Source organism: Leptonychotes weddellii, chromosome 15, assembly GCF_054177405.1.
Source record: "Leptonychotes weddellii isolate Sample4059 chromosome 15, ASM5417740v2, whole genome shotgun sequence".
In the NCBI taxonomy this organism is placed as follows: domain Eukaryota; kingdom Metazoa; phylum Chordata; class Mammalia; order Carnivora; family Phocidae; genus Leptonychotes; species Leptonychotes weddellii.
The window spans coordinates 47,600,833-47,624,058 of NC_138383.1; the positions used below are offsets into that span (position 1 = coordinate 47,600,833).

Sequence of the window (23,226 nt, forward strand, 5' to 3'; positions counted from 1 at the left end):
TCTCAGTTTTTCCCCATTGAGAATGATATTCGCTGTGGGTTTTTCGTAGATGGCTTTTATGATATTGAGGTATGTACCCTCTATCCCTACACTCTGAAGAGTTTTAATCAAGAAAGGATGCTGTACTTTGTCAAATGCTTTTTCCGCGTCAATATTAAGAGTATCATATGGGTCTTGTTCTTTTTTTTTTTTTAAGATTTTATTTTATTTATTTGACAGAGAGAGAGAGAGACAGCTAGAGAGGGAACACAAACAGGGGGAGTGGGAGAGGGAGAAGCAGGCTCCCAGCCGAGCAGGGAGCCCGATGCGGGGCTCGATCCCAGGACCCTGGGATCATGACCTGAGCCGAAGGCAGACGCTTAACGACTGAGCCACCCAGGCGCCCTGGGTCTTGTTCTTTTTTTTATTAATGTATTGTATCACACTGATTTGTGGATGTTGAACCAACCTTGCAGCCCAGGGATAAATCCCACTTGGTCGTGGTGAATAATCCTTTTAATGTACTGTTGGATCCTATTGGCTAGTATTTTGGTGAGAATTTTTGCATCCATGTTCATCAGGGATATTGGTCTGCCAAAGGTCCAGTAGCTCCCCCGGTGTCAGCCCATGCTTGGGCAGAAAAGACAGCATTGGTGAACAGTGCTCCCCACACATGGCTGAAGGCTTCCTCTGTCCTGGCCCTGAAGGATGTTGCAGGATACACGGGTAGCCTGATTCCAGGATGCATGCAAAGCAGAGGAGGAGGGCCAAGGGAGACACCGGTCACTGGGCTTCGCCCCCGAGCCGGACAGTCCGTTGGCTGGATTTCTGAGCTGGGGATCTACACCGCGTAAGAAATGCTTTTATATGACGATGCCCCATTGTCCTCATCCTCATGCTCATCTCTCTCTCAGTGCCTGGAGAGTACATGGGTGGTTTCTTCACCTGCATGCTTAGAGAGCCCTTTCTGTCTCTTTCAGTGTGAAATATTAATACAGCTTGGCTGGATGTGTACGTCTTGAATCCCAGACGTTCGGCACCATGCTAATCTTCTCTGTATCGTTCCAATTTTAGTATATGTGCTGCCAAAGCGAGCACAAATCTCAGACGTTTGGAACAAAAACTCATACTTGCTGCTCAGTTTGGTCCACCCTTCAGCAAATGCTTAGTGAACTCCCACAGTGATGAATGAGACCATGACCACACCTCACAAAGCTTTGACTTGGGTGGGATGTGTCTTCCAGCACTTTCCAGCACTTTCAGAGGGCTGACGCCAGCCCCTTGGTGAGTCCCGGCCTTATGGAGCTTTGGTTCCTGTGGGAAGTGCTCGTAGCAGGAGCAGAAGAAAAGTCTGAGGAAAAACAGATTTCCCAGGCAGCCTTTCTCTTTGCCTCTTGGTGGGCATGATTCTGAAAATTCTCTTTTGTTATTTTTGCAGTCGATTATTGATTTTCGTCTACGTGGTCCAGTCTTTTTTTTTTTTTTTAAGATTTTATTTATTTATTTGACAGAGAGAGACACAGTGAGAGAGGGAACACAAGCAGGGGGAGTGGGAGAGGGAGAAGCAGGCTTCCCGCGGAGCAGGGAGCCCGATGCGGGGCTCAATTCCAGGACCCTGGGATCATGACCTGAGCTGAAGGCAGACGCTTAACGACTGAGCCACCCAGGCGCCCCGGTCCAGTCTTTTCTAATTAAACATGCATTACTTTTTCATTTCCTTGCCCCCCCCTTTTTTTTTAACCTTTGCAGTTTGGGGAGATCCTTTGAAGTGTAGCCTGCATTTTATTAATTTAACTTTTTAAAAAATCTTTATTTACCCGCAACCACTAATGTGGATTTAAGTGAGCAATTTTGGTATAATTCTTATTACCTCATTTGTTTTTTTTCTTTGTGTCATCCTTATTTTGGCCGTCTTTTTCCGTGACAATTTTCTGTTCCTCTTTCAAAGAGGACTTCTTGCTTTCTTTTTTTTTTTAAAAGATTTTATTTATTTATTTGAGACAGAGAGAATGAGAGACAGAGAGCATGAGAGGGAGGAGGGTCAGAGGGAGAAGCAGACTCCCTGCCGAGCAGGGAGCCCGATGCGGGACTCGATCCAGGGACTCCAGGATCATGACCTGAGCCGAAGGCAGTCGCTTAACCAACTGAGCCACCCAGGCGCCCTCAAAGAGGACTTCTTGCTTTCTAGCAGTTTCCTGACATTGTCTTCTGAGAAGTGCTCTTGCCTTGAGCCCTTAGCATGGTGCTTCCTCACCCTTTCCCCACCTTCCCGTGCCCTTCTCTTTCCTCCTTCTCCCAACAAGGCAACAGCTGTGTAGACGTTGCATGAACTGTCGGACGCAAAATGAATCGTGCATCATTGGTCTTGGCACTGTGTGCTCGCGGGGGAAGGTTGAATCCCCTTCACAGTTGCCTACCTGTAGGGTTGGTGATGCACACACCTCGTAGCCAAGGCTCTCCCATGGCCCTCACCATGGGAAGGTCCTCTGTTTCTCCCTTGACTCCCCTCCTGGGCCTCCCAGCGGTGACTCGGGCACACACTGGCAACCTCGCTCCTGCAGTGAGGGGTATGTGGTCAGTGGAGAATTCGACCTTGGTTTTCTAGGTTTCAAAAAAAACCCTCCCTAGACCATTTCACAGCTGCTCTATGGTAATTTTACACATAGTCTGAAACTGTGTTTCTTAAAGTGGGCCGAGGTTACCACTAAGGATATTGTTAAGATCCTCGTAGACCGTGTTGTGATGACTGTTTTTAAATTATGTTTATTTAAGTGTGTAACAGGGAAGACAACCAGCCACGCCAAATCCATGTTTCATAGCTGTTCCTGCTTAGGGTCAGGCTAAATTCAAGCTCATTATAAGAGAGTTAAAAAAAAATTTCCGGGTAAATAATAGGACAGCTGATGCATCCGAATGGCAGAGTTGGGACAGGGGAACGTGAATGGCTGGAGTTTAGGAGATGTTGAGCTGAGGCGTTCCTTGGGTCCGGAACCGAGCCTGTTAAGGCGGGTGCCATTTCTGATATGTCCACTTGATCTTTTATGGAGAGGGACACGTGGGAACCTTATGGGGGGCCTCGGACCCCCCCCCCCATGCTGAGGGCAAGAAGGTAGCTGTCAAGCCCCTCGTAGGAGCCATCCATAGGCCCAACGGGCCCAGGCCAGCCATTACCTACTCACAGCCTTGTCCTCTCTCTCCACCCTCTACTATCTCAGTATCTTACCTCCCGTCCCCGTGTGTCCTCAGGCTCCCCAACTCCTCACATGCTCAGGACCAGATTCCCATGCCCACCTCACTCCCCTGCTCCTCTTTCTGGGCTTGGCAGGGGGAGCATCCCCTCCATCATCGGTGAGCGTCTTTTTCCGTCTCGCTCGTGGACCCCGCTCCCTATCCTCACGATCCCGTCCTTCTTTGCTTTCTGTGACTCATTCCCAGAACTCGCATCCGTTCCTTGCCCATCATGGAGCCAGCCCCCGAGTGAGAGGCATGGGGCTGCATCGGAGGGGAGAAGGACGGAAGCCTTTGAGGGTCTCGGAGAGGGGTGCGAGGTATGCTGCAGGCATTCCTGGGGGGCTCATGGGAGGGAGGGACTGGGTCCAAGGAGGGTCGGGGAAAGTGAGAGCACGTCTTGGGGCTCAGCTCTCCATTCCTTCTTCATAAACTGAGTCCACCTGTAGGATTGTACCCCCATCTCCGGGCAGATACCCCAGCCCCATGGGTCAGGGGCATCACGCAGCCCTCCTGCACCCTGACCCTGATCAAGCACTTGGACCTTGAGTATGGAGGCCGTGAACTCTACCGTATATCCCCAAACTGGCTTCTACCGTGGCCGGATCTCCCTGAGTACTGGGTCCAGCTTCTCCCGTCCCCTTCAGGATCGCCTTTTACTTCCTCCCACTTCTCCCACATCTGCTCAGTCACCGAGGCCTATTCTACTTGTCACTCACTGTCCCTCCATTCTGGTCAAGCCCTTCCTTTTCATCCCTGCTGTCGGGCAAATGCTGTATCTTCTGAGAAGCCTTCTCTGACCTCCCCAGCCGAACATGACCTTGCCCTCCTCTGGATTCTGAAAGCTCTTACTGTCTGCCGACTTATCGCTTGGCACTTAGGATAGACTCCCTTGTGTAGTTGTTTCTGCTTTTTCCCTTGTGTCTGTGCTTTATCTTCCAAATTGTCGAAGCCAGGTCCCTTGGTGTTACACTTGCCTGCGTCTTCCACAGCATTTGGGAAGAGGTTGCTGGTAACCATAGCTGCTTGACTAATCCTATAGCCAAGGGGCTGCCTGTGAGGGGGTTGGGAGTGTCTTCGAGACCTTGCCCCTGCCGAGATTGCACGGTCTGGTGAATAATTTTTCCCTTCACGACTATGAAGCATTTAGAAAAAGTGAGTCGTCGCCATACCCTGTCTTTCTTATTAATTATCATTATAAGACAGCACGACTCATGGTTCTCCTTTGGTTGTAGAACGTGGCCTCTTTTGGTTGACAGTTTTCAACTCAACCGAGACAATGAATAATAGCAAGAAGGTTGGCTGCATCGGACTCCATGAAACTCCGGGGAAAATGGAGCTCCGTGGAAATGATTGTTGGTCTTTTTTGTGTTTGGATCACGGGTTTCCTACTGTCCTTCGTTTGTCCACGTGACACCTGGTGTAGGAACCTACATATTTGCAGAGACCAGAAGGAGAGCAATTTGTGCTTTTTTGCAGCCAACTCAAATGATAGAAGACTATCCATAAAGCAAAACTCAAGGGACGTCTGGTTTGAGACACTGGGATCACCCCAAACCGTAAACCCCTGAGAATGTCTTTATGAGTTTTACGCACCCCGAGATATCCGTGTTGGTGAATCCTAAAGGATAAAACATTTGCGGGCCTCTGGTTTCTTCTGCGTAGCTCATGTCAGAGCAGATTAGCCTCCCGGTTCATAAAGGCCCAGAAAGGTCTCTTGCCATTGGCTGGAGGCCATCCCGGGCACCGTGAGGACAATCTCTCTGTGTTGCCCATAGGGGTGTGTTATTGTCTGTGATTGTATCTGTTCATGAGTGTGGTGCAGTGTCCCAGAGTGGTGCCAAGGCTGAATAGCCTTAAAACTCTCCCCTCTTTGCTGCCATAAAACCAAAAAGCTATGGGCTGTGAGAGCTTCCATGGGTATTTTAATTCCATGAAACCTGAAGGACCCAAGGTGAAGGTCTTGGCTGTCCGGGTGCAGATGGAGTTTTGCATTTACCTTCTTGTGGGTGGGAGCCTGTGTTTACTCCTCTATTAAACGGGGACGATACTAGAAACCTCCTCGTTGGCTTGTTGGGTGAGTTACATTGACACAAGGCATGTGACGCACTTAGGACGGCATCTGGCCCAGAGTGAGAGCTCAAGAGAGCTCATTGTTGCGTCCCCCCCGCCCCCTGCAGCGGATCGGAACCTGACAAGCAGAGAGGGGAAGTAGAGCCCCTCGAGCAGCCCACCGTAGGCTTTGAGAAGGAAGAGATGAGCTCTGCCTCTGGGGGTGGAAGGAAAAAGACCAGAAAGGTGGGAGTTGATGTGTCCAGGGGGAGGCATGTTGCCATTGGCCCTCTGAGTGCACGCCCCCCTCAGCAGACAAGCCCGTGGTTGACATTAGGATGCTGGCTGTGCTGCCTCAGTTTCCCCAAGATTGAACACCAGATGGACCACAGTGAGCCATCTGAGCTGCCCCAGACTTATCGGCTTCACCAGCAGGCTGGGGAGACTTCTCTCTGGGTGCGTCCTTCACATCTCCGGAGGTTCCGTCCCTGGGTATCCTATGATGTGGCTTATGTCACACTGGCCAGGGGCCCTTGATCTAAGCTATCTCTGTGGGTCCCGGACGTGTGTGTGTGTGTTAAAACAGACATGACACCATTTTAACCATTTTTAAGTTTACAAGATCTGTGGCATCAAGTGCCTTCACAATGTTGTGCAACCATCACCATCTACCTCCAGACTTTGTCATCTTGCTAACAGACACTCACTCTGTCTCCATTAAACACTAACACCACATCCCACCTCCCCTCCATCTCCCCCCAGCCCTTGGCAATCGCCATTCTATTTATTTATTTATTTATTTATTTGTTTGTTTGTTTGTTCGTTCGTTCGTTCGTTCGTTCGTTCGTTCGTTCATTCATTCATTCATTCATTCTCTCTGAATTTATTCTATTCTAGGCCCCTCCTAAAGTAGGATCCCACAATATCTGCCTTTTCATGACTGGGTTATCTTGTTTTGCCTAATGTCTTGAGGTTCATCTGCACCATAGTCTGGGTCAGAATTTCCTTTCTAAGGTTGAACACCATGCCGCTGTTTGCTTATCCGCTCATCCATGAATGGACACACTTGGGTTGTTTCTAAATTCTTTGGCCATCACGAAGAATGCCGAAGTACAACAGTACAGATAGCTGAGTCCCTACTTTTCCGTTCTCTTGGGTGTATACCTAGAAGTGGAATTGCTGGACCTATGGTAATTCTGTGTGTAACTTTTTGAGGAGCCGCCATATTGTTTTCCCTGTCGTCTGCTCCACTTTGCCCGCATCCTCGCCAGTGCCTGTTCTTCTCTGACCTTTCTGGTTTTATTCGTTTGTTTGTTGATAGTGGCCATCCTCATGGGTGGGAGGTGACTCCTCGTTTGGGATTTAATGTGTTTTCCCTAGTGATGAGTGATACGGAGCACCTTTCCATGTGCCCGTTGGCCATTTGTATATCTTCTTGGGAGAAATGCCCTTTGCCCATTTTTTGTGTGTGTCTAGGGAAACTTCAGCTACTACTCTTTCAGCCACAAAAACAACTGCCTTTATTGGGTACTTTGGTCCCCTTTGCTCTATGCTCAGTGTTTATGTGGATTTCCCCCCTTAATCCTCCCAACAACCTTTTGAGAAAGGCAGTGCCAATCATCTCCCTTTTATACTCCCAGTACACTCCCTTTTATTGAGCTCAGGGTCCACTCCTTCCTCCACTTGCAGCTCAGATGGCTCACTGTGGTCCATCTGGTGTTCGATCTTGGGGAAACTGAGGCAGCACAGCCAGCATCCTAATGTCAACCACGGGCTTGTCTGCTGAGGGGGGCGTGCACTCAGAGGGCCAATGGCAACATGCCTCCCCCTGGCATGGGGGAAGGTTCGAGGCCCCATGCTAGGTATCACAGCTAGTAGGTAGTGAACCCACAAGGGCTCCAGAGCCCTCTGACTCTGTCCCTAGGGATCGTTCTGATTTCCTAGCCCAACCCAAGGATCTGGCGCTGAACCCTCTTCATAAATACACAGTTCATCCATACATTTGAGAGAATGCTATTTATAGGAAACCCATCTAGACCTCGAGACTTTGCGGTCCCTCGGGAAAGCCATATTTACTAAGATATCAAGGCTCATTTCCTAAAATCACAAAGGTTTACATTGAAAGCAGACATAGAAATGTGTGGATTTGAAGTGCTAACCCTTCAGCTGCGCCAAAAAGCTGTCTGAGTGGAGTGATTCGATACATTCACGCAGGATCCAAGTCTCTTGTCTGGACTCATTTAGTTGGTGGGTGCCATATTGAGCTCAGGGTCCAGTCCTTCCTCCACCTGCAACTAACAGCTTTGTGATCCTCAAGCCCTTTTCCTCTGAGATGCATGGCATCGCCCCCCTGGTCACCCACTGTCTGTCCAGGTTTGGAGGCAGCAAGGGCAGAGCGAAGACAGGGGACCCTCGTCTTGCCCTTTTGGGGCTTTTCAGCCCTGGATGTGTCTAACACAATGGTTCTTTGGGGGAGCATTCCCCATTCTTTGTAGGTTGGTTTTTATCTGGCCTTGGGTTCACACAGCTGGGGCTGGGGCCGAGGCCAGAGCCGTGACTTAGGGTTGGGAAGAAGTTGGCGGAACATTCCCCAGCAGGGCTTGGGCAGGCCCAGGGAGTCCCGCCTAAAATATAGTGGACAAAGGAGCTCTTGTCCCCAGGCCTGGGGGTGGGAGGCATCTGGTCAGTGACACAAGCTTGGCCATTGTGTGTCGTGACCTCGGCCAACTTTTTTTAGCTGAGAAAGGGGAAAAAGAGAGAGTGAAGGAAAAAAAAAAAAAAGCCTCCAGAAACTTCTCAACTGGGAAGTCCAGAATGCGTCGTTGATTTCCTCACAGGACCTGGGGCAGATTTGGAAGGAACTGTGCAATGTAGGGTGTTCTTTGTGAAAGAAGAGTAGCGTGCAAAGCCGCAGGAACGCCCTCTGGGGTGTCCCCGGCACTGACCCTTAGCACGGTTGTTTGCACCAGCCCCATTTCCCGCAGAGGGTGCCATGGAGAGGAAGTTGGCAGGGGCCTGGCCCTGGGTCTGGGGACTCCACGCACGGCCCAGGACTCTCCTCTGAGTTATTGGCAGCCCCGTGAGGAAGACTAGCTCTTCTCTGATGGTAAGAATCGATCCAATGGGCTCAGCTTTTTCTGCGTGTTTCTGAACTAACTTGGGTATTTTAGAAAGCGGTTCTGAGGACCTCTGAGATGGGGAGCTGAGAAGCTCTGGGGGGCCCAGTGTGCTGGGCAGGGGGGCTCCCGTAAAGCATAAAGAGCTGGGAGAAAAGAGGACTTGTGTGAGATCGAGAACGGGGGAGGAATGAGATGTGATGTGAGAAGGGGTTGTCGGTGGAGGGAGCGGGGGGCAGCTCCCCGGTTACCTGGGCAGCAGTTCCGTGGAGGCGTGCAACCATATGGTGGCATCATGGCTTGTGGGGACTGGCGGCCACATCTCGCCTCCCTCACTTCTCCCAAATCTGAAGCTTGGCTTCTACCTGTCTACCCACCTGCCGTCTGTGTGGCCCGGTTCTAGCTGGGACCGTCTACAAGGGAAAGCCTGCCCAGGGAGCCTGATGTTTGTACTGTGGTTCCAGGCTGGGCTGGGTGCTTCTGTCCAGCTTGGTGGTGGCAGGGGTGGGCTGTGATAAGGGGCATGCATGGATGCTCTCTTGAGACTTAAGGGTGGGATAGCCTTATTGTGCCCACCTTCCTGCCTCTGGAAGTCAGACCACCCCCCCTTTCTTGGAAAGAGGGACCTCCCATCAGCCAAGACTCTAGTGACCGCTCTCTGGAGGCTCTGGACAGCCGGGGGGGGGGGGGTCCAGTTCGTATGGGAAGGCTCGTCTGTGTCTGCACATAGCCTTCTTCCAGGACGCTGTCTCCCGGCCACAGGGTCCGACAGCATCTGTAATTTTGGTGTGGCTTCTGATGGAGGCCTGAGCCTGTGCTCGTCACCCAGGGGCACCTGGAAAGTTCACAGCAGGGCTTCTCGGAGGTTAAAGCGCATCTGAATTGCCCAGGGACCTTTAAAATACAGAGCCGGGTGCTCGGGTGGAGGCTGGGACTCTGCATTTCTAGCCAGCTCCCAGGGGACAGCCCAGCGGCTGGTACACTTGCGGAAAGATGGTGTGTAAAGAACCCAGACCGATCAGTCACGTTCTGATGGAGTACTGGGGAGCGCTGGTGGGTTCTGGTGGGTTCTGGTGGGTCTGGCCTTGGCTGTGTGCCATAGCAGGGAGGTTCACAGAGAAGAAGGGATCAGCAAAGAAGCTGGACCCAGAGGAGGGTGAGAGCCCAGGGGAGCCTCTTGGCAGAGACGGAGGCATGCTGTGCCTGAGCCGAGGTGGAGTGTGTGTTCAGGTCCTGGCGTGCATGCGTGGTGAACAGCTTATCTCTAGCAGGCTCAGAACAAGCCTGTGTTGCGGGGGGCGCCTGGGTGGCTCAGGTGGTGAAGCGTCTGCCTTCTGGCTCAGGTCATGATCTTGGGGTCCTGGGATCGAGTCCCGCATCGGGCTCCCTGCTCGGCGGGGAGCCCTGCTTCTCCCTCTGCCTCAGTCCCCCTCCCCCTGCTTGTGCTCTCTTTCCCTCTCTCTCTCAAATAAATAAATAAAATCTTAAACAAAAAGAACAAGCCTGTGTTGGGTGTGGGGCGAGTTCCAGCTTCGGACACAGGGAAGCCCGGGGTCGCTGGGCACATAGAGCTCAACTGCGTGTGGCTCTAGGAATGACAGGGAAGGGGCTGACATAGGCCATTCAGGGCAGAAGAACTCCCCGGAACTCGCCGTGTTGAGAGGAAGAAGCCCAGTGTTCAGGGGGCCCAGTCTGCTGCCTGTGAACCCGTGTCTACACTTGAATGAGACTTTTCCCCTCTCACGAAACAGCACGTCCTTACATAGCAGGTGGACTAAGACCAACATCCAGAATCCTCGCGTCGTAGAAAAGAGAGCAAGAGAAACCAGAGAAAACCCTAGGTGACCATCTGGTCCGACTTCTGTATTTTCGAGATAAGGAAATCAAGGCCTCCCCGCAGAGATGAGGGGGTTGCTCAAGGCCGGCCCTCCCCGCTCACATCCCGCGCATTCTCTGTGCAGGGGGGGCCCCCAGAGCAGTGGTGGGTTCCAAGCGTGTGACCTCACCTGAGCGAGCGACTTTCAGTTCCGTTCGTCTCCTCTGAACTTGCGGGGTCTGTTCTGAATGGAACAGAATGCTCGGTAAACGTGGGTAGGGGGTTTTCTTCAGGGGCTTGAGAAAGTGCTAGAAACCCTGGCATGAGGCATTCTGGGATCTTTGTACCTTAATACGAAAGGGGATTCGTTAGGATTTCCTCTTCTCCCTGCTCCCTCCACCCCCTGCCCCCCATTCCCCCCAATACCAAGTGTTGGCAAAATTCGCTTATTCCCCGGCTCTCTCCTCTGCAAAGGGAAATTGGATCAGGAATCATGTGGAGGGGTCCTCACCCTACCAGGAGCTGCCTAGGGAGCATGCTGCTGGTGCATGAGCCTCAGCATGTCCTTCGGAAGCATCTCCTAGGGCACGGTAATCGGTATCTTTACCGATATATACTAGTGTAGAAAATCCAGGGTGCAGGGTTTTGTTTTTTTTTTTTAAGATTTTTACAATTTTTATCTTATTTATTTGTCAGAGAGAGACAGCGAGAGAGAGAACACAAGCAGGGGGAGTGGGAGAGGGAGAAACAGGCTCCCCGCTGAGCAGAGAGTCCGATGTGGGGCTTGATTCCAGGACCCTGGGATCATGACCTGAGCCGAAGGCAGATGCTTAATGACTGAGCCACCCACGCATCCCTCCAGGGTGCGTTTTGAGATCCTTCAGGACGGAGGGAAGTGCTAACCCCCCAGCCCACCTCCTTCTTCTGACAGATAGGGACATTGGAGCCCTAAAGAGGCCGGGACAGTGACTTGTGGCCAAGGGGAGAAGTCCGTGTTCAGCCTCCCCATATGGGTTTTCGGTAACGCTCACAACTTCGTGAATCCTGGTTGGGGCATACATTTTAATGACTTCCAAGTTCCGTTAAATCGCTTTGCTTCACCGGGGTCTCAGGCGCATATCCTTCCCATCCGTTCCACGTTGGGTTTGGCTGAGGAAATTTTCACTCTCTGGACCATGCAGCAGGGCTCCGGAGAGGTAATGTGACATGAACGTTCCTGTTCTGGCTCGGAGGGCTCCGTCCTCTTGTGTTTATGGGGTAGCTGCTTTTGCAAGCGTGAAATGTCCCTTGTGGTGGTTTTGGGCCCTGTTACGTGACATGTTCCCCAGGTCATAGAACCCCGGTGTCGGAGGGCTGGCAGCCCCTGGTATTACAGATGAGGAGACAGAGGCCCCGAGAGGCCCAGGGAACTGCATGAGTTACAGCTCGCTGTCTGGGAACACGGTCTCCTTGTGCCTAGGCCTGTGTGCTTTCTGCCGATGCTTCTGGGGTCCCGAGGTTGGAGGTACGATATCAGAATGGCCCACGCTATTTTTATCTGCCGGAGAAAGGGTAGGAGGAAAGGAGCCAACATTCCTCGAAGTGGAGAGTTTGAATAAAATGTCTCAGTTAATCACGAGCTGGTGAGCAGACTCATTCAGGTTTTCCTGCTCAGAGGCCAGAAGCCCAGACAGCCTGCGAGGAGCTCACCGCCTTGCCCTTTATAACTTTGAAACATCAGGGCCGGACAGATCTTAGAGGTAGGACCAAAGTAACAGGCTCTCTTTGGGGTTTCTCAAGCCCCTCTAGGCTCCAAGATGGGGCAGCAGGTGCAAATTCCCATCTTATTCCTAGAGCTGTTCTCTATGTTTACGGAGCGCCTGTGGGAACCGCCTTCCCCCACGTGAGCGTGAACATGGCCATGAGGCCGTCGGGTACCTGCCCTCAACCTCAGTACGGAGCAGGACCGACACAGTTGTGTTGTTCGGTCAATACGGAGATTCTCCCAAGAGACGCTGAAGGGTGGGCATCTCTCGGTTCCCTGTCATGCTGTATGGGGTTGCTGGGCGGAATGCCACCAGCAAAAGCACGAGCCATCTCACATAGGAGATGTCTGCTGACATCCAGAGGTCCTCATTTTGTGCACTGTCTCCTTTGGAACCCTATTCATCAGCCCCTCTGTCTTCTCTCTGGACGGCAGGTGCACCAGTAATAGAAGTGCCTTTCTCTGGTGTCCGTGGAATAAGGGCTCGCGTGGGAATGTGTGTAAGGCCCGAATAGAAGCCATTCCTACAGGATGGATTCCTTCCTGCCCTCCACTGCTTGACCCGCAGACACGTCAGGGCTGTGAAATGGCTTCTGACACGTTGGGGGTTGCGGGGGGCGGGGGTGGGGGCGTCCAGCTCATCCTTGCACTTTGCGGTATTGTTCACAAGATTGTTTGTCCGCCCTCGCCCCACTGGAGACCCTGTGTTTTCCGGCTTAGCCAAGTTTCCCTGTGCGGGTTGACTTCCTGTGCCCTCGCAGAGACTACATTGTAATTGTGTTCATCAAAATTCCTGGTTAACCAGATCACTCCATTCCTTTTTAGGATCAGAAAATAAGAGTTTATTGTCCTGTGTCCTCTTCCCTGCCCTGTCCTGAAAAACAGGCCCCAGTGAGTCGATTGGTCCCAGGGAGGCACTGGGGGCTTATAGATGGCTCTTCAGGGTGGCCGGGACCCTTGCCAAGTCCTTCAGGAGCTAGACACGTGTGGGTGCTCATAGCAGATTGGGCAGCGGGCACGTGGCTGGCAGCTGTGTTGGGAGAAACCCCCCCAAGCATTGATGCCCACCAGTGGCTGCCAGGTGTAAAGCTTCCTCTAGCAGTTTTGTGGATGGAGGACAGTGATTGGGGGGGGCGATGGGGGTGTCGGGGAAGGTAGCTGATGCCGGCAAGCGTGAATGTGGCAGACGCTCCCCGGGGGCTGGAGCTGGGGACCCCGGGTGAGTCACCCTCTGGGGACTTGTCGGTATGATCCATGAGGACTTGTCATGGGGGCCGAGGTCTGGCATGAGTGAGTGACAGATGCCAGCCACTAGGATGTGGATTATTGCTGCAAGCATGACCCCTTCCAGCCATTCACCCTGAGCGGGAGGCCCGAGGACACGTGGGTTGTATTGGGTTCGCAAGAGTCCTGGGGACGTTTGCATTTAAGTGATTAAAGCCCGCTTTGGAAAGTTCCTTTAAGGGACTCAGAGAAGCCATGCCAAAAGGGGTTTCTACTAAGAGCAGTTTGAATATACACGTGAGGAGTTCTGGCAAAACCTCTCATGAGTCGGTCCCATTTCCTGAGAAATCTTGCCCTTGGCGGAGTGGAAAGGAAGAAAAGCATCCCGCCTGGCCCTCTCTGGCTTCTTGTTGGTAAAAGCTGGAGGTGGGCCTTACGTGCCTGACCCCCTCTTCATGCAAGGGTCCAACCAGAGTGGCCCAAGGGATGCAGAGATGCTCGGGTCAGGACTCCCTGTGGAAGCCGACTGCCCATGGGGTCCATGAAACGTGGCTGGAGATCAGACTCACAGAACCCCCGGATCCAGGAAAGGTCTGTGGTCCCCAAGGACCCTTCCCTTCTGTCACGGCCCCTCTGGCTGGAAACCTGTCATTACCCAGGAAAGCGGTGAGAGCAGATACTCGATGCCGGAGGTCGGGAGCAAATTGGTGAGGCCATCTGGACCGAGAGGATGAAGGGACGGCCCCTTGTTGGGGTAGGAAGAGAGGCGTTCTGATTTCATTTCCCTTAGGTGCCCGTGCTCTACTTTGTTCTACCTCTTGATCTTTTCTAGTAGTATTCGGAATTTGTGATCCAAGCTCTTTCCTTGTTTCATACCGTATGTTTATGGAGAGTAGCGATATGTACACAGACTCTGTAGATTGATGACGATGATTTGCACATTTTTAAAGCTGCTTTCGGTGGTCAGCCTGGGACCTTTTTACCTTAATTTTTCACCTTTATTTCTCATCATCTCTCCCACAGCTGTGGTGCATCTTCTAAAGCACTTCTGAGGAGGACACACAAGTCCCTGGACCCACTGTCTGCGGACCTATATTCCCTGAACCACTGTCCATAGAGAAACGTCTTCCTTCCTTCCTTCCTTCCTTCCTCCCTCCCTCCCTCCCTCCTTCCTTGATTTTATCCATTTTTTTTTTTTTTTTGAGAAAGAGAGCACAAGTAGAGGGAGAGGGAGAAGCAGACTCCCGGCTGAGCAGGGAGCCCGATGTGGGACTCAATCCCAGGACCCCTGGGACCACGACCCGAGCCAAAGGCAGACGCTCAACCGACTGAGCCACCCAGGCGCCCCGAGGAACGTATTTCCATGGAAGACCGCTCGGACACATAGCAGGGTCTCGGCATTTCCCATAGGACAGTCCAGAAGTACCTTTTGAAATGCAGTTACAGAGAAGCCTGTGACCAACTTTATTTATTTATTTTTTTGCTCATTTATTGGGGACACCCTTCTCCTATGCAGACCGTTACGGGACTTCTCCTTATCTCTGCCGTGTAAATACATCATTCACGGTGTGCCTGCCGTGGGCTTATAAAACCCATTTTGCGTGCAGCAATCAGTGTGGGACCAGCCATGCTGCACATATGTGTCTCCTTTTAGCTGAGGAAAGTCCCTCTCCCCCGCCCCCCCCCCCCGCTGTATCAACCGTGGTTTATCATTTCTTTTCTCTTCTTCAGGAGCACCTAGCATCTGTATCTTGCCTTGTTTTTCTGGACCTCTGTTTTCATTTTTTTGTGTATTTCCTTTGCATTCCAGGAAAAATTCTTACATTGGCTTTGTACGTAACTAATGCTTTCCTTTTTATTTTTTGTCCTTTTTGCAAGACTAACTCCACATTGTATTGCAGCCCACGTGGACTTCCTCTGTCGCTGCCTCGTAAATTTCCCTACAGTTTTGTTAATTTCCTTTCCCCTTTTTATAGTATGTGTTTCCTTTTTCCAGGCCACTTGCCTTGTTTGCCTTAGTTTGTCCGATCCTTATGATTTTTTTGCTGTTGTATCATAGATGCTCTATCTTCCTACCTTCTATTGAGGTTGCTGAACACTTTTCTGGAATTTTCCGTCTGGATACCATATGAGGTTATGGTTAGAAGTTTGTGCCTCCCTGGAGGCTTCTGGATACTGTTTCCCGATTTATTTTCTGCAGTGAAAGAAACTATGTTATCTTGTCTTGCCCCACCTCCCCGTACGCAAGGTCGAAGAGTCCATTCATTGGGATCCATTGAGAGCTGGGATTTGGAAAAAAAAAAAAAAAAAAGAGCTGGGATTCGTTACAGGTAGGGCACACGTCGCTTGGATTGTCATTCTGTCTACTTGTTTGGTGAAAACCTCAGATCTCTTTGGAGCTAGTTTCTAACGATTCCAAGTTTCCACTGGTCCCTCAGTCCCTCCGTCCCTCCAGCCAGTGTTCTGGGCACTGGGCCGAGACTAATGCTAGGGACGGCATGGACGTGGCCACGTCTTCCTGAACCTTACAGCCTGTTTCTCTGTTGTGTGGTCTCTCCTCCTCTTCCTCCCACCGGCCAGGTCTCCAGATCTTTCCCTGCCAGCCTAGAAAACTACCCGTGAGGACTTCACTTCCCAGGGTGCACTGAGCCGTCGCCGGGGTCCTTTACTTCCTCCCCAGCTCTCCTCTGTGAGTCGCTCTCAGACTGGATAGAAAGGCTGCCAGAGCTGGAGAGGCGGGGACTTTCTCACCTGTGAGACAGAGGGAAGGTGTCCCATACTCTTAGAGGTGCAGATCCTGAGGCTGGCGGCTTCACCGTGGGAGCTGCTTCCTGCTTTGTGTCTTAAAACCCATGGCCAGGGGAGATGACCTTGCCTTTGGTAGCCATTCCCAGCTTTGTGTCGGGGTCTCTCCACCCCGAACAGGTGTCCCGCAGCAAGGTGTGGCGTGGACGTGACTCTCCAGTCCCCGGCACATCCGGGTGGCTCGTTTGCAGCCCCCGTTGAGGGACAGCGAGGCCAGCCCTGGCCCCCGGGGTCCTGGACTGCTCAGGGCGCACCAGTAGCAAAGCCGTTCCCGGGGACTGGTGCTTCCCAGTCACACCTGGCCAAGGCCTGGCTGCTTCCGGGTGTCCTGGCTGGCTGTGCGTTTGGGAAGAGAGAACTTGCTGGAGAGTTCTTTGTGGAGGAGCCTTCAAGCAGTGCTCATTAGCAGTAATTGCCATGGCAACGGGTCTGCCAGAAAGTGGCTCGTTAGGCTGACAACTTCAGAGATGTTATATATAGATCTGGGTGTGGGGGGGGAGTGGGGGTGTGGGGCCCCGTGGCTATGCCTTTCTCTGGAGCTCCTATTGCTTCTGGGCTTGGGGTGTGAGGAGACGCAGAATGGGGGGACCTTAAAACCGGCTGATCTGGCTGCCAAAGCATTTGATGACCGCCCGTGACCGTGACAAGTCCCGTTGGCTCCCATCTGCAGAAGGTAAGGCTCAGGTGTTCCCAGAAGCCTCCTGAGGGGGAAGGAGTCCCCAGCTGAACTTGACGAGGGGCGGGGGCCGGTGGGGGGCTGGGTGTGGGGCTTGGTAGTGCCTGGCGACTCTGCAGAGACCAGATGGAATCCCTCTTAAAAGAAGTCTCCTCTGAAGGGCTTGGGGATGGCCACCTTTTCCTTAATAAATAAGTGGCCATGCAGCTAAGCACTGTCTTTCTATAAATTGTGCTTATTAAAATTTTATGTTCCCAGTTTTGATTTCAGAAGCACGTTTTCTCTCGAGTGTTTTCTCCAAAGCTGCACACCAGCCTGTTCTGAGTTCAGTGGGCATGAGGCTCCCCTAGGGTGCATGTTGAAAGGCTGCTTCGCAGGCTCCAGGTTGACCTGGCGTTTGGAGCAGGGCTCTGGAATCTGCATTTTTAACGCACATCCCAGGGGACCGAGGGGGCGGGGCGGTTTCCAGGGACCGCACTTTGAGAAACACTGCTATAAGCGGGAAGGGGGATTTTGTTTTCAATCTCTGGGTGACTTTCCTGTGCTTGCCTGCTCTTTTTTCTTCCCCGGGGAGGACCATTAGCCATCATTAAGAGGAAAATTTCTTTGGTGGTGCTGTTTTAAATAAGGAGACAAGGAAGTTAGCCTGTAGCCGGGAACGTGACTGCTTGGGTGTGGGTGGTGGTATTTCTGCTCATCTCCCAGGAAGGCATATGCTCATTTGGAGACTGTGAGACAGACAGGGGAAGCAGGCCTGAGTTGTCACCCTCCTTGGTGGGAGCTGGGGTATCAGGTGGTCTAGGTGAAGACGTAGAGCCTCCCCTGGCCAGCTGGGGAGAGATGGACAAGGAGGGTAGCCTGGATGTAGGTAACTGGACAGAAGTCTCTAGGACAAGGTAGTATTTCAAAGCTTGGGCTAATCATTTGTTTAGCTGTGCAGCGTTGGACGAGTTACTACATTCTCTGAGTCTCAGATTCCTCATTCTTTAAAATGGGAACATGGCAGGTTTAAATTGTCAAAACTAGAGATAAGTGTGTAAAGCATCTGGCCGGGTCCTTGGAGCACTATCAACATTTGGTGCATGATAAAAGTCATTATCGATGGACGCAAATGGGATCTGAGCGCGTATGTTTCCTGATTACCGGCTAGTTTAGGGCTCTGAGTCGTCTAGAAGCCTCCTGATACTCTGTAGGAAATAGGGTGAGGGTGTACATGCACAAATGACTCCATTTTGGAGGGCAGGAGATCCATAGTTACCTTCAGGTTCTCAGAGGATGGGTCTCCGTGAACAGTTGAGCAGGTTGTTGACTGAACAAGGGGACCCGAGGGAGGCCGAAATCCAGCCTTGTGCTCAGGGCGATGGCCCATCTGGACGAAGACGCAGTGTTCTAGGATTCCCACAAAGCCGTGATATGCATCAGGTTAAGAATTTCTGAGTTGGGGCACCTGGGTGGCTCAGTTGGTTAAGCGACTACCTTCGGCTCAGGTTATGATCCTGGAGTCCAGGGATCGAGTCCCTCATCGGGCTCCCTGCTCAGCAGGGAGTCTGCTTCTCCCTCTGACCCTCCCCCGTCTCATGCTCTCTCTCTATCTCATTCTCTCTTTCAAATAAATAAATAAAATCTTCAAAAAAAAGAAAAGAATTTCTGAGTTGGAGAAAACTGCCTTCACTCTCCCCGCTCACTCCCACTCCCTCGGATCTTGTTCATTGTAGGTAGGGCCCCCATCTCTGGGCCCCTGTCACCTCTGCTTCTCGTTCCTCTTCCCATGGGAAGGAGCTGCCAAAATGGAAGGGGAGAAGCCACGGGACTAGGGAAGGGAAGGATTTAACTTGAAGGAAACAAATAAGAAGAGTAAGTTTGACAGAGATCATAATTACTGGGTCGTTAGTCACACTGCATCGTCTTGATGGCTGGGGGGCAGCTCTCCCAGGAGGCCCGCCCCCCTCATGACCATGAGCGATGAGGTAATGTGGGTGCTTTGGGCCTTTTCAATGAGAGAGAGCCTGCAGGTGGGGATTCCAACTTCTGCCCCTTCCACAGCTTAAAAACGATTTTTTTAAAATGGTAAAATACACCTGACATAAAATTTATCCCGAGTGATATTTATACGTTCGTAGTATGGTGCAACATTTCTGTCACCCCAAAGAGGAAACCCTGTACCCGTCCTCCCCTCCCCCCCAGCCCCCGGTGACCCCGCTCATCTGCTTTCTGTTTCTGTGGATTTCCCTCTTCTGGGCATTTCGTGTAAATGGCATCGCATGCGTGGCTTCAAGGCTCATCCATGTGGTAGCGTGGAGCGGAGCCTCCTTCCTTCCGACGGCTGGGTATTTCGTTGGATGCACCGTGTTTTGTCCTTGGTCCCGTCTGCCCTTTGGTCATTGTGGATAAGGCTACTCAAACGTGGCTTTACCGGTGTTTGAGCGCCCTTTTCAGGTCTCTTGGATACGTCCCCAGGTGTCTCCGCGTCTTTTGACTCCTGACGTGTTTCAGGCCACCAACTGGGGGAGCTTCTTTCTGGGAGAGAGCCAAGGCAAGGGGACTGTGGCGGCCTCGGGGGGATGGGGGCAGAGCACAATCAGGTGACAGGCAGAGCGGGGAGCTGTGGTCATGCTGGAGGGGGATGTGGGGACGGCCTTGGCAGCGTTGGCCAAATTAGGAAGCAGGCTGAGTTGGCCCTGGTGTCCTCTTTCCACCCCTTCTATTCCAGCGCCTCTTGGCCCTTCCTGGCTCAGTAGCAGAATGTGCTTCCCCCACAGGCACCTTCTATAGGTTCGGGCATGGAGGGTCCAGCATTTCCTAGATGGGTGAGACCTCAGGGCGGCCGGTCATGGTGCCTCCTTGGTCATCAGTGTCCTCCAGGGGAAGCCAGAGCTTGTTCTGAGCCCAGAGAGTCAGATAAGTCCCCTAGAGTCGTTCTCAAGAGAAAAAGCACCGTGCAGCCGTGGAGACGGGGCAGGTGGCCTTGTTTGCTGTCTGCCAGGTGGGGGCATGACGGTTGGAAGTTTGCTCCACTCACCCAACCAGCCCTGCTTACTCCTTGCACCCACCCAGCCTTCTCCGAAGAGCCAACTGGTCAACCTCTGAACGCATGCCCTCCCCAGCAGGTGTGTGCTTGCCTGCTGAGTTGCAGAGTCTTGGAGACAGGCGTGGTGGGGCAGGCTGAGGTGTGGGCACCTGAACTTCACCTCTCAGGGGGCAGAGGCCGTGTGGAGCTTGGTCTCGCTGGGCACTTACACATCCCCTCCTGCTGGGACCCCTCCGTCAACAGAGCATTCCTGGTGACACGCACCCTTCTAGGTGCCTTCCACGACAGAGCTCCTGTCCTCCTCCTCTGTTGTGTAGACGTGTAGATAAATGGAGTGGCTGAGTCACTTTCCTATCATGCGGCTGCTCAGCGGCTGAGTCAGGATTGAGGCCCAGGCTGGAGGACTGTTTCCACGGTGCTTCTGGATCCCTCTCCCCTCTACCCTATTTCTGGCCATGTCTGTCTCTGGTCCTTGCTTAATACCCTTTAACAATTTCCCATTCCCTCCCAGGCTGCTGGGAGAAACACCAACGTAGCCTTCCCATCTTGGATCCTTGAAGACTAGCAGAAGCAGCCTGGCATCATACCCTCTGGTTCTAGAATATTTCTCTCTTAAGCCTCCTCACCTCCCTATTCCTGTGTGACCCCTCAGCCCCACTCAGCCAAGATGCACATCTCCTGTGTGGGATATTTTATACACGCGTGCGTGGCATGCACACGCACACTACTCATCCCGAGATTCTGTGTGCGTGTATTTGGACCACCTTGCAATCCGGGAGAGGCCAGAGCCGGTGTCTGGAGGCCCAAGTAAACACGCTCAGTGGACGTGTTCTGTTGTTGAGATCTCCTGGCTGGTGCTTGGCGCCTGGTAGTTTAAAAACCTCCTCCCAGGGGCGCCTGGGTGGCTCATGGGTTAAGTGTCTGCCTTCGGGCTCAGGTCATGATCCTGGGGTCCTGGGATCGAGCCCCGCATTGGGCTCCCTGCTCAGTGGGAAATGTGCTTCTCCTTCTCCCTCTGCTTGTGCGCTCTCTCTGTCTCTCTCTCTCTCTCGCCAAATAAATAAAATCTTAAAAAACAAAACAACACCTTCCATACTGAATCCGAGGCACTGCGGGTTGACAGCCTTTAACCATGGTGGCCACGGGGAGGCTGTGGTTACTCAGGGTCCCAGGACCATCTAGGATGGACCCAGTCCCTGGTGAGGGCGTGCCACAGGCAGAAGTAGCTAGTTTTGCAACCTTCAGACAATAGGAGAGCAGGGCGGGCAGGGAACCTCATGTCCGTACTGCTTGCTTTGGATCTGTTAGCTATTTTTCCTAAGTAGCCGTCATTAGTGACCAAAACTTCCCTGGTGGGCATGGCGGAGAGCTGCCAGGGACATTCAGGAGCGGAGTATTGTTTTGTTTTGTTTTTTAAGATTTTATTTATTTTTTGACAGAGAGACAGCGAGAGAGGGAACACAAGCAGGGGGCGTGGGAGAAGGAGAAGCAGGCTTCCCGCGGAGCAGGGAGCCCGATGTAGGACTCGATCCCAGGACCCTGGGACCATGACCTGAGCCGAAGGCAGACGCTTAACGACTGAGCCACCCAGGTGCCCCTAGGAGCGGAGTAGTTTTTAATACATCTGAACAGAGTCCAGCTTTGCTGAGAAATTCACGGCCCCTCTCCCTGTGTGGTTGAATCCACTTAGCTATCTTCAGAAGGTACAGCCATTGTGTGGGCTAATTTGGACCCTCTTTCCTTATTTTTAAATGTTCTTTAGCTCACCACTTATTTTTGTTGTTTCAGGGACATTTAGATGCAAGAGATAAGTAAAAGGGAGAGGAGAAAATTTGCGCCTCATGCCACCGCCGGAAGTCACCTCTCTTGTAGGCTCTGTGGGTTCACCTGCTTTCTCTCCCTTACACACACATATATATTTTTCTCTTATTTGTATTTTTAAGAAGAGGACTGCTCTTGATGGTCAAAAGATTAAACCAGGGCGCCTGGGTGGCTCAGTCAGTTAAGCGTCTGCCTTCGGCTCAGGTCCTGGAATCGAGTCCCGCGTCGGGCTCCTTGCTCAGCTGGAAGTCTGCGTCTCCCTCTATCCTTCCCCCTGCTTGTGCTCTCTCTCTTTTCTCTCATGCTCTCTCTCTCAAATAAATAAATAAAAATCTTTAAGGAAAAAAAGATTAAACCACACATAAGTGCACAAAGTACACATGATGGAAAGGGAGCTGTGGTTTGGGCGTGGGTCCTGGTTCTCTGCAGATCCCCCAGAGAGATTTGGACAGTGGACCAGAAAAGCGCCCCCCCCCCCCGCCAGCCCTTCATCCGTTCTCGGCGTGGTTATAGAAGGCTTCAGATCTTGCTCTGCTGAGACTTGGGTTAATTAACTTCTGGTAGGTTCGCACAGGGCCTCGCCCGCTGCTGTATGTGGGGGTCCTGGGGGTCCAGGCTTTGGATTCCACAGTGGGCGTGCGCAGGGGACAGGGGGCTGCCGGGGAGAAGGCCCAGCTCTGCTGACTGTCCTCTGTGGGAAGCCGTCCCTTCCGTGGTGGCTCTGAAACAGCAAGCGCTCCTCACACCTCACGCTCGGGCAAGCCCCCAAATCCCACGTGTGTGGCCTGTGACCTCCTCCCCCCAGGGAGGCCAGTGGGCCACCTCCCGTCCCCGCACCCCCAACCCCGTCCCCAGCATCGGCTCTTCCAAAGTGACTTCAGCTGCCTCCGACTGCCTGGTCCTAAACTGGTTGCAACCCAGTCACCGAAATGCCCGGCATGTGTGACCTTTTCTCTCCTTTTCCGCAGAAGCCTGGAATGGTCCCCCCTCCTCTCGGAGAGGAAAGCCAGATTGTTGTCCTTCCACCTGGCTGGCAGAGCTACCTGTCTCCTCAGGGCCGCCGTTACTATGTCAACACGGCCACCAATGGTGAGTCCCCCGCTGGGGAGCATCCTGCACCAGCCCCTGCCTTTCTGTCCCCCTCTCGCCTCTCCCAGTGGTTAGACTTTTTCCTCGGAAACCGGCCTCAGAGGCTGCGGTGGGTTCTTGCTTTCCCCCCACGGTGCTGGGCGTTGGGGGTCTGCGCTGGATCGGGAAGCCCACCCTTCGGGGTCGGGGGTCGGGGGGGTCCTCCCTGGAAACTCACAGCCGCCCCTGGGCATCTCTGTTGAACGCAACCTCACGGTCTAGGGCTGTTTTCCGAACTGGGATCTCAAAAGGTTTTTCTCTGGTCAACAGCTGGTTTGAGTCAAGTTAACCAGGTTTGGCTATTGCGTGATTATCTTGGAACATGGAACGGGCTGATGAGACAGAAGCTCCCAAAAGAGGGTTGCAAGCGAGGGATTTCCCTAACTTCACCACACATTGCTTACTCTTCCCCGCAGTAGCTCACTGGCTGGCATTTCTTGGAATGTCCTTTGGGAAATGTTGGGGCTACTTAAGGATTATTTATTCTAATAGATAACACAGGTCCCGTGTGCATGTCTGAGTTGAGTTAGGACCACACCTCCTTGTCCCCAGTGACTGTGGGCTTCCTGGGCCTTCACAGGGACCCCAGGACCCCAGCAGGAGGGCTCT

At 52.5% G+C, this 23,226-nt stretch overlaps 1 protein-coding gene and 1 pseudogene across 1 annotated transcript in view; one reads left to right on the top strand and one right to left on the bottom strand.

Annotated features, from left to right (window-relative positions):
• GAS7 (growth arrest specific 7) overlaps positions 1-23,226 on the top strand; it is a 188,603-nt gene that overhangs the window by 94,651 nt on the left and 70,726 nt on the right. The window contains exon 2 of the mRNA XM_081806008.1: positions 22,458-22,578. Within this exon, the coding sequence (XP_081662134.1) occupies positions 22,458-22,578 (121 nt within the window). The remainder of the gene's footprint in view (positions 1-22,457; positions 22,579-23,226) is intronic.
• Positions 1,019-1,077, bottom strand: LOC115936804 (U6 spliceosomal RNA; annotated as a pseudogene).